At 36.4% G+C, this 11,033-nt stretch overlaps 1 protein-coding gene across 1 annotated transcript; it reads left to right on the forward strand.

Moving 5' to 3' along the window:
* Nucleotides 1–6,023: 6,023 nt before the first annotated feature.
* On the forward strand, nucleotides 6,024–8,715 carry LOC118646368 (proteoglycan 4-like). The gene is made up of 3 exons (XM_036289067.1): nucleotides 6,024–6,051; nucleotides 6,128–7,203; nucleotides 7,736–8,715. The coding sequence occupies exons 1-3, from the start codon at nucleotides 6,024–6,026 to the stop codon at nucleotides 8,363–8,365; spliced, it is 1,734 nt and encodes a 577-aa protein (XP_036144960.1). The 3' UTR covers nucleotides 8,366–8,715.
* Nucleotides 8,716–11,033: the final 2,318 nt, after the last annotated feature.

The raw sequence follows: 11,033 nt of genomic DNA on the forward strand, positions 1-11,033 counted from the left end.
AACATTTAACGTCGTTTTTCTCAAAAACTATTGTTTTTACGGCAAAAATCAATAGAACATAAAATGTGTATTTCGATGAGATCTATAACTTTTATCTAAAGTATTTTTCAAAATTCTCATTATTTAGGGAAATAAATAGAAAAAACCATGATTTTTATGGTTTTTTCAAGGTTTTCGCCATGAAAATCAAATTTGCGCCAATTTTTACTATCATATTCGTAATCAGCACGTCGAAATACGTAAGAATCTAGAATATAAAAAAAATCGGTGGTATGGACTTTTCGGAAGTTTATCCATCTTTTCTTTACCAAAATTTTATTTAAAGCATAATTTTATGTTATAAGATAAAATATTTAGCAACTTACGCAATAGTAATCACCCGTCAGCTGACGCGGATAGTCAGCCGCGCCCGCGTTACGCTCGTGACGTGCCGCCCCTGCCTGCCTTTTGTACTCGACGCGCGATTCGTTAACTATTTTGGCTTATAACTCAAAACTATGCTTCAAATAAAATTTTGGTAAAGGAAAAATTGTTTTAGAATTGCGTCAGGAATACGTCATTTTACGGACCTAATGTTATTCTGAATGACCCTGTATATCTGGCTATTTTAAAAAGTTCTTCTAATGTTCTTTTAATGTTCAAAACAGGTCCAATTTTGGTCTGTTTTTCTTTAAAATGGACGTTTTTCGAACGTCCAAGGCGGTAAAACGGATACGTTTTTAAAATGTCTCTAAAATGTCCACAGCTTTAATTCGAATGTTTTAAATACGTCCGCAACGTCCAGTGTATACGTTTTTAGTACGTTTTTGAAACGTTACTGTGCTGTCTGTGATGCAACGCGAATTCATGAATTATTAAATATGGCCGCCTAAATGTCAGAAATTTTGGAAATCTTAAATTTTTACGATTCTTTTTATTCAAACAATCGTAATTCGATTTACTAATGCTCATTAATTACTTAGAAACGTTTGACTATATCAGTTTGTATCTAAAAAGTGAAATCCAAAATGGTGGTTCTAATATGGTGGCTAGGATTGGCGGAAACACCGAAAAAAGTAGTATAATCGTTTTTTGTATATTTCCGCGTACTAATGTGACTGGAGAATACAAAAGCAACTACACTCACTCGAAAAAAAAACGGTACACCTAAAATTTGTCAAAAAATCACTAAACTTCCAATGACGATAACTACGCGAGTAATAAAGATAGAAAGGTTTCTAAAAAAAGAATTTAAAGCTTGAAATGTCTACTTTAAGAATTGATTTAGTAAAATTTTGCGTAATAATTTTTTTCAAAATGGCGTATGACAAAGCGAGAGCATGCGAAATTGAAAAATATTAGTCCGAGTTTGCGACGATCCATGGCGTGAGGCAAGTATCGCAACTTAATGGAATAAAAAGCATGCGATAATACAGAGTTTTCCCTTCAAAATGCTTTTTTACTCGTCTTGATACGATGATTTTTCGCTGAGATATGCGCATTTAAAGTAAAAAACTGCCTTTTTATTCAAATGCGCATATCTCAGCGAAAAATCATCGCATCGAGATGAGTAAAAAAGCATTTTGAAGAAAAAACTCTGTACTATCGCATGCTTTTTATCCCATTAAGTTGCGATACTTGCCTCATGCCATGGATCATCGCAAAATCGGACCAATATTTTTCAATTTCGCGTGTTTTTGCTTTGTCATACGCCATTTTGGAAAAACATATCACACATAACTGTAATATAAAATTTTTTTAAGTGGCAATCCGAATTTTGAAAATACTTCTTGGAAAACATTGCTAGCTCTATTAGGTGCTGAGATATTCAATTTTGAATTTTTAACAATGCCCAATTTTAACTATTGCAAGAATAAAAATTCCGGGTTTCGCTAGCAACTATGGTTAGTCTTTATTTTAAAACTCGAAATCGTCCTCGGATTGTGAGCGTTCGACGTACATGTGCATGTGTGTTGCATAGCTGACTTCCCACGAAATTTTACTACTCCAGACTCACATTAACACAAGCAAATCTGAGTAGTTATGCGAACGAAGCTTCCCCATTAGGGAATTTTGATATTTGATTTTACCACGTAGAAAAAGTTTATTGGGCTGTATCAGTTTTAGGAATTGCGATATCTAATAAAAATAGACGACTTTCCTCTGACTATTTCTTATTAAAAGGTTTTACGATCGGAATTTGCACATCATGGGGCTCTGAAAAGTGCCGTGAATGGAACATTACAAGTGCGTGAAACCTCAAGAGAGGGCGCAAAATAAAGTGCGAGATGACGTCGATACCAGTGAATGAACGACGCTAGAAGAGATGCATTCGGGGCAGAGGGAAGTTATTAGACAGAGGCATACACTATTATCATATATGAACGAAGAGAGACGAGGATAAGTGAGAAGGAGAGCGAAAGGAGAAGAGAGAGATGAGAGAGAGAGAGAGAGCGAGACGAGAGACAGCGAGAAGAGTAGAGAGAGAGAGCTAGAGGAGCAGAGAGAGAGGAGAGAGAGAGAGAAGAGAGAGTAACGAGAGATGAGGAGAGAGAGAGAAGATGAGAGAGAGAGAGCGAGAGAGATGAAGAGACGACGAGCAGAGAGAATAGAGAGAGAGCGAGAGTATGAGCAGAAGAGAAGAGAGCGATGAGAGAGAAGAGACGAGAGAGAGAGGAGAGAGATAGAGCAGAGACCGAGATGCAGAAGAGAGAGAGCATCGAGAGGAGAGAGAGAGAGAGAGAGAAGAGATGAGAAGGAGGATGAGAGAGAGAGAGAGAGAGCAGAGAGAGGAGAGGAGAGAGAGAGAGTGAGAGAGCGGAGAGAGAGAGAGAGAGAGAGAGAGAGAGAGAGAGAGGAGAGAGAAGAGAGCGAGAGAGAGAGAGAGAGAGAGAGAGAGAGTAGAGAGAGAGAGAGAGAGAGAGAGAGAGAGAGGAGAGAGGAGAGAGAGAGAGAGAAGCAGAAGAGAAGAGAGAGAGAAAAGAGAGAAAGGAGAGCGAGAGGAAGAGGAAGAGAGGCAGAGAGAGGAGAGAGAGAGAGAGAGGAGAGAGAGAGAGAGAGAGAGAGAGAAGATGAAGAGAGAAGAAGATGCGGCGAGGAGAGAGAGAAGGAGAGAGAGAGAGCAGAGCGCAGCAGCACGAGCAGAGCAGAGGGACCCCAGCTCAGGAGTAGAAGGTCCCAGGGTAGCAGAAGGCGAAAAGTAGAGAGCCGATGATCGGGACGAGCCACTAGAGAGAGAGAGAGAGGAGTTAGAGGCAGAGATGCAGAGAGAGAGAGAGAGAGAGAGAGAGAGCGAGAGAGAGAGAGAGAGAGAGAGAGAAGAGAGATAGAGAGAGATAGAGAGCGAGAGCGCATCTAGGAGAGAGAGAGTATAGATAGAGAGATAGAGAGAGAGAGACTAATCTATGCAGACGCTCTCCTCTATCTCGTCTCTCTCTCTCTCTCCTATCTCTCTCTCTCTCTACTATTTCGCTCTCTCTCTCTCTCCTCTCTCTCTCTCTCTCTCCCTCTCTCTCTCTCTCTCCCTCCCCCGATTAGAATAAAGAGTTTATTATTTCCATAAATCGATCCGTGTGTTTATTCTCCGTGCCTAAAGGACGAAAGTCCAACACAGGGAATTATTTCGAAAAAAATCGAAGTTTTTCGTCTATAGACATTCCACTAATTTTGCAACTTATAGCAGCTACAGCGCTTCCCCCGCTCCCCCCCCCTGCGGCGCCGGGTCAGCCGGCTGTGTACAAGATTCATGCTAGGCCGGCGTGTTTGTTTTTATCTCGCTGCTCACACATATCTCTTCTCTCTCGGATTGAATAATTAAATATAATAAATATTTTTGTAAAATAAAAAAATGTATAGAACACATAAAATAAAATATTTATAATTATATACAATGATATATAAATAAAATATGAAATACAATAATAACAAAAGTAATTTAAGAAACCTCAATTACACAAGGAGCATAAATGATAAATTAATCCACTCTTGGCCAACATATACCTACGCTTTTCTCAAATAAATTCCGTTATTAATTATAAACAATTACTTGTTGTTAATATAAGAAAAGTAAAAAATTAAAAATTAAAACTCTCACACATAAAATAAATTAAATGTTTGTTTCGTAAAAATTATTGTTTTACATATACTTTTTTAACCTGCTAATAACAAATATAGTAAAATTACAGCAAAAAAAATTATTTTTGTAATAACAGTTCTAACATATTTTATTTTTATGAATGGATTATGTACATATTGTTGCTCAGCAGAAACCGCAAGAAGGTGGTAGTTTCTTCCGTCAATGCAAAATGTAAAAAATTCCTCTTTAACATTGTAATAATGTTAAAGAAAACACATTTTTACATTTCTAAAGAATGTGGGTAAGACAGGACATGTATAAAGGATAGATAGAAAAAAGACAAATAAAAGAAAAAGAGAAATAGAAAGAGGAATAGAAAGAAAAAATAGAAAGACGATACATAGAAAACGATAGACAGACAGATTCATTGATATTATTGATCATATTATTTATTATTATTTATGATTTTATTTTTTAGAGTATTAATGATATTTATTGTTTTATTTAAATTATAATAAATTAATTATAATAAAATTACTTATGATAAAAATGTTAATTTAATAATAATAAAAATTTGTAATTAATTATTTACTACACAAATAAAAATAAAAAGAGCTGACAAGTTCTTCAAAATCTTCATATCCAATTTTTTATTCCGTAGTTAATAGACGTTTCGTTATTTGATCGTCCTTGATATATAGTTTTCTACAGATATATGATAAATGTCAAATAAATACGCCAACGTGTTGAAAAAAAAAAAAGTTAAAATCTCATCGCAATTGCAACATCTGATTTATTCTATTTTTTTTAATATCAATGGTGATTAATAATAAATGCACACACAAATTTGTGAAATGTATAAAATTAATATAACGTGTTCATATTCTTGAAATTAATTACAAAATAAATTAAACAAGAGAAATATAAAAATAATTCGCTATTTAACAAAGAAAATATCGGATATGAATTTGTCGGAGACGAGTCTTGTTATTATATATGTATTTTTAATATTTTCTTATTTTGTTAAATTGCGGACTACTTTTATATTTCTCTTATTTAATTTATTTTGTACTTAATTTTAAGAATGACATGATTACATTACATTAATTTTACATATTTTACGAATTAATGTATGTATTTATAATTACAGACTATTTTTTAAAAAGTTGCGATGTAATCAAGATTTAATAATTAATGTTACGGTTACCACCAATAAGATTTTAATTTTTCTTTTATTTGTTAGCGTATTTATTTGATGTTTATCGTACATCTGTAGAAAACTATATGTCAAGGATGATCGAATAACGAAACGTCTATAAACTATGAAATAAAGAATTTGGATATAAAGATCTTTTGCTAACTCGTTAGCTCTTTTTATTTTTATTTGTGTAGTAAATAATTAATTACAAATTTTTATTATTATTAAATTTACATTTTTATCATAAGTAATTTTATTATAATTAATTTATTATAATTTAAATAAGACAATAAATAACATTATTACTCTCTCTCTAAAAAATAAAATCATAAATAATAATAAATAATATAATTAATAATATCAATCAATTAATCTGCTTGGCGATCGCGACGATTGAGATGAACGGGGGACGAGCGGGAGAAGGGGGAGCATAGGCATCTTTCGTCAAGCGTCAACGGACCGGCCGCTGAACGCACTTTCTTGGTAGCTTTAGAGAAAAAGAGACGGATGTCTCTCTCCTTCTAATTATCGAGTAGAGACAGACGCGGCGAGAGCATTCGAGCCGGGCCGACTCGGCCGAGACCCGAGGCACGAACACGGCGGAGCCGGTGGCCCGAGGTGCCCCGAGCCCCCCCCCCCCCCCCGAAGTGTTCCGAGAATTCTCGCATTTCTCGCACGTGTTTCCACTTCCACCGTTCCACGCAATTTCTCGCAATTTCCACGCGGCTCGGTCGAGTGCGGGGACGTGACGGTGGCGTGACCACAACCATAATGGATAAGCGTGCCACAACAGGCGTAAGTAAAAATCATAGGCATTTATGATAAAAGAATAAAGTTAGTTGTCTATTTTATATTAATTAATATTTTTGTTACAGCGAGAAGCGAACGAAGTTTAAACAGCACGCGTAAATCGTGCAATACGTGTAAGATACCGGCAACGACGAAGACGACGCCGGCAACGACGAAGACGACGCCGGCAACGACGAAGACGACGCCGGCGGCAGCGACGGCGATGATGCCGGCAGCGGCGACGGCGATGCTGGCAGCGGTGACGGCGATGATGCCGCCAGCAGCGACGGCGATGATGCCGGCACCAGTGACGACGACGCCGGCGGCAGCGATGGCGATAATGCCGGCAGCAGCGACGGCGATGATGTCGGCAGCAGCGACGACGGCGATGCCGACAGCGGCGACGGCGATAATGCCGCCAGAAGCGACGGCGATGACGAAGATGACGCCGGCAAGGGCGAAGACGACGCCGGCAACGACAAAGACGACATCGGCATCGTTGCCGCGAGCGACGGAGACGACGCCGGCGGCAGCGACGGCGATGATGCCGGCAGTGGCGACGGCGATGCCGGCAGCGGCGACGACGATGATGCCGCCAGCACCGACGGCGATGATGCCGGCACCAGTGACGACGACGCCGGCGGCAGCGACGGCGATGATGCCGGCAGTGGCGATGGCGATGCCGGCAGCAGCGACGACGATGATGCCGCCAGCAGCGACGGCGATGATGCCGGCACCAGTGACGACGACGCCGGCGGCAGCGACGGCGATGATGCCGGCAGCAGGGACGGCGATGCCGGCAGCGGCGACGCCGATGATGCCGCCAGCAGCGACGGCGATGATGCCGGCACCAGTGACGACGACGCCGGCGGCAGCGACGGCGATGATGCCGGCAGCGGCGACGGCGATGCTGGCAGCGGTGACGGCGATGATGCCGCCAGCAGCGACGGCGATGATGCCGGCACCAGTGACGACGACGCCGGCGGCAGCGATGGCGATAATGCCGGCAGCAGCGACGGCGATGATGTCGGCAGCAGCGACGACGGCGATGCCGACAGCGGCGACGGCGATAATGCCGCCAGAAGCGACGGCGATGATGCCGGCACCAAAAGTAATGATATCTCGCCACTCCCAGACCCAATGGCAGATTGGGACAGACCGCGTAAGTAATATACCTTTATTATAGTTATAATCAGAATTGTGCCGTATATTAAAAATAAATATAACTTAAAAAATAGAAAATAGCATTAGTTTGATAATATTTTAATAAAAGGTTTATATAGATGTGTAATCTGTATTTATTTCTTATTAATGTTAATGTATTGATAATACATTTATAAATTTATAATTGCAATTGCTGGCACAAATTTAAAATATTTTAATGTATTACTATTTTTTATTTTCAAAAATTTAATTATTTTAAACAGTAATTAAATTTAAACAATATTTAATAAAATTGTTTAATATATTTAATTTATTTGTACTGTGAATATAAGATAAATATTTAAATAAAAAATAAATTAGTTATATGATCAATTTTCTTTAATATAAATTTATCAATAATTGATGTAACATTATAAAATTACATATTTTATTATTACTATTATATTTTTAATAAAATATGTAAAAATTATTAAAATTTAAGTTACATTAATAAATTTTTCTGTTTTTAAATAAATAAATTTTTTTTACAGCGTATAAAGCAACAAATTCATAGGCAATACGTAAAGGAAAAAAACAAAGATAAAATCTTGTGGGCTCGCAAAAAAGAAACGTGGAAACAAGCACCGGCCGCACAACCATACGCACAACCCGGACAATCCGCACCACCAGCATCATATGTATCATACGCACAACCCACACAACCTACACAACCCGCACCATACGCACAACCTGTACCCGGACAATCCGCACCGCCAGCACCATATGTATCATACGCACAACCTACACAACCTACGCAATCCGCACCATACGCACAACCTGTACCCGGACAATCCGTACCGCCAGCACCATATGTATCATACGCACAACTCACACAACCTACACAATCCGCACCATACGCACAACCTGTATCCGGACAATCCGCTCCGCCAGCACTATATACACCATACGCACAACCTGTACCGCCAGCATCATACGCACCATACGCACAATCCACACAACTCACACCGCCAGCACCATACGCACCATACGCACAACCTACACAATCTGTACCTGTACCGCCGACACTATACACACAACCCACACAACCGACACCATACACACAACCCACACCATACACACAACCCGCACCATACGCACAATATGCACCGTACAAACCGTAATAGGATAATTTTTTCTGGACTAGTTTTATGAAATAAAGACATTTGTCACAGATGGGTTCAATTATGTTACTGAACCCATCTGTGACAAATGTATGTATTTCATAAAATTAGTCCAGAAACAAATAATGTATATCATGTAGTACAGTTTACTTTTCTGACAGAGTAGAATACATTTTATTAAATTATAGAAATATTCTATAGAGAAAGTATAGCGTGAAAGTTTAGCGCATAAGATTGTTTTGTTTCTTATAATTTGATAAAATGTACTCTACTCTGTCAGAAAAATATATTCATGTACTGAATATATTTTCTGTCTATTTTTCTGTCATTTTTATGTACTATATGTGTAATAATTATTACATAATTACATAATTATAATTATACTACAGTGTATATTTTATAGTGACTTATAAAATAAATACATTACATTTTGATATTTTTATATTTAATGTACAATATCCCAAATTTATAATTATTTATTTAATTGTTTCATACAAATAAATTTTTTACAACCGTTACTATATTTAATAAGTCAATGAAGTAAATTATGGTCAATACAATCTACATCAGATTTAGTGATGATTATAATTTGTCTATTAAATTAAATTAAATTTCTTGACTTTATTTTAATTCGCGCGCTGATAGGTTTCATCAGAAAACGCAGCTACTAAGTCAAATATTGATGCTCGGGAGCATCTTAAAATCCCCCCTTCTCCCTTTTCAGAAAAACTAAATTTATTACAAAAAATAATACCTCAGCCAGGGTTCAAACTCGAATCTCCCATCATTCCGTGCGAGCGTCCTAGCCAATTTGACCACCGAGGCATAGGATATTATTTTTTGAAATAAATTAATTTTCAGTTTTTAAAATAAAGCCAAGAAATTTAATTTAATTTAATAGACAAATTATAATCATCACCAAGATCTGGTGTAGACCGTATAGACCATAATTTATTTCATTGACTTATTAATTATTTCAGTATATAGCAATCCTTGCAAAAATCTTTTTACTGACTACACAGAAATATAAATTCTTTTCCATAATTAAACAATAGACAATAACAAAATTAAACAATAGCAAAATACACAAGCAAACAATTTTCTATGAAATACGAAAAAAAATTAGAAAATTATAATTGTTATCGACTTCTGCGGTTGACTCGTAACAACATTTGTTGTAAATAAGTTGAAACTTTATACGTATAAAATAATAAGCATCATCGGAATAACAAGAATAATACTTTCAGAAAAGTACCTTCAGAAATGTATTAGAAACTTTAATGTAAGAAAGAGTATCGTACCAGAAAGTCCTAGAGTAATAGTGTGACCTAATTTTCAAAAATCTTTTTATTGACTACACAAAATTAAAAATCCTTTTCCAGAATGAAAGTATAGACAATAACGCAGTCCGCTTGCAACATTTTATATGAAAAACAAAAAAAAAATTAGAAAGCCTAAAATAACTCAGTGAACACAGTAATATAGCAACAGTGTAACAGCAATGTAACCGAATATAACAGGTTACGTTACTCTGAAATTACACGTAACTTACATGTAAGTTACAATTTCCGACTCAGCAATATAACATGTTATAATTACATGTTATCTAACCGTTACACAACAGTTACAAAGAAAAATAAAATAAAATAAAAATTTCATTTTTTAAAAATTATTTTTATCAACAGCACATACTACATTTAGAATAAATTTTTATTAATTAATTAAATTTAAATTATGTAATTTTTTATTTTATTTTTACTTGTCGCTGCTAGGTTTGAACCTGGGACCTTAGGATGACGAACCTTGTACTCTACCTGCTACGCCAATTTGACTCATCGATATGGGTACTTGTTATTGTCTACATATACTTATATGTTATAAACTGACGCAACTATATTATTTTTTATAAAAGCAATTAAATTTTGCAAAACATATTAAAAATAAATAGCATTAATTTATTTACTTATTAATTTCATTGTTAAATTTATCTTTTTCCATAACCTTAATAATTTGATGGAAATTGCGATCTATTTAGCACTAATCTTTGAAGCGTTCAAATGATTAATTAGATGGTTAACTATATAGATCGTAATTCTAAGAAAAATTGAATAGTATACATTTATTATTCTGTTTTTGTTCAGCACATGATGAATTTCAATTTTGTGCATTTTTTGTGCGCAGTAATTGTAGACAAACCGTTATTTTTGAAAACATTATCTTTATAATAATTTTTTTTATTATCAAATAGATCTATCATTCAGGATGTTGTAATGTTGTCTGATTTCTGAGTCAACTACGACACATCGTTCCGTAATAACATTGATACGAACGTGTTATGTTACGATTATACAATTTTTGTTGAATAACTGTAACGCCAAAACAATGTATAACAGCTATATCACTTGCGTATAACAAATATTACGTAACAGGTTATTTCCATGTCATATAGCACCTACATATCACAAGAATAACAATGTTAAATTACATGTAACTTCCATGTTATATTGCCGCTATAAAATGTGTTCACTGGGTAAGTTATCCTACGATCCAGCGATGCGCTTCACTGCACATTTGATTACAACACCGCCTACCGTGATATCCAGCAACTAAACTAGTAGCTCTATCTCACTCTTCACACCGCTTCCGCACGCACACATACAAGGAAATT

The sequence above is a fragment of the Monomorium pharaonis genome, chromosome 6, assembly GCF_013373865.1.
Source record: "Monomorium pharaonis isolate MP-MQ-018 chromosome 6, ASM1337386v2, whole genome shotgun sequence".
NCBI lineage: Eukaryota > Metazoa > Arthropoda > Insecta > Hymenoptera > Formicidae > Monomorium > Monomorium pharaonis.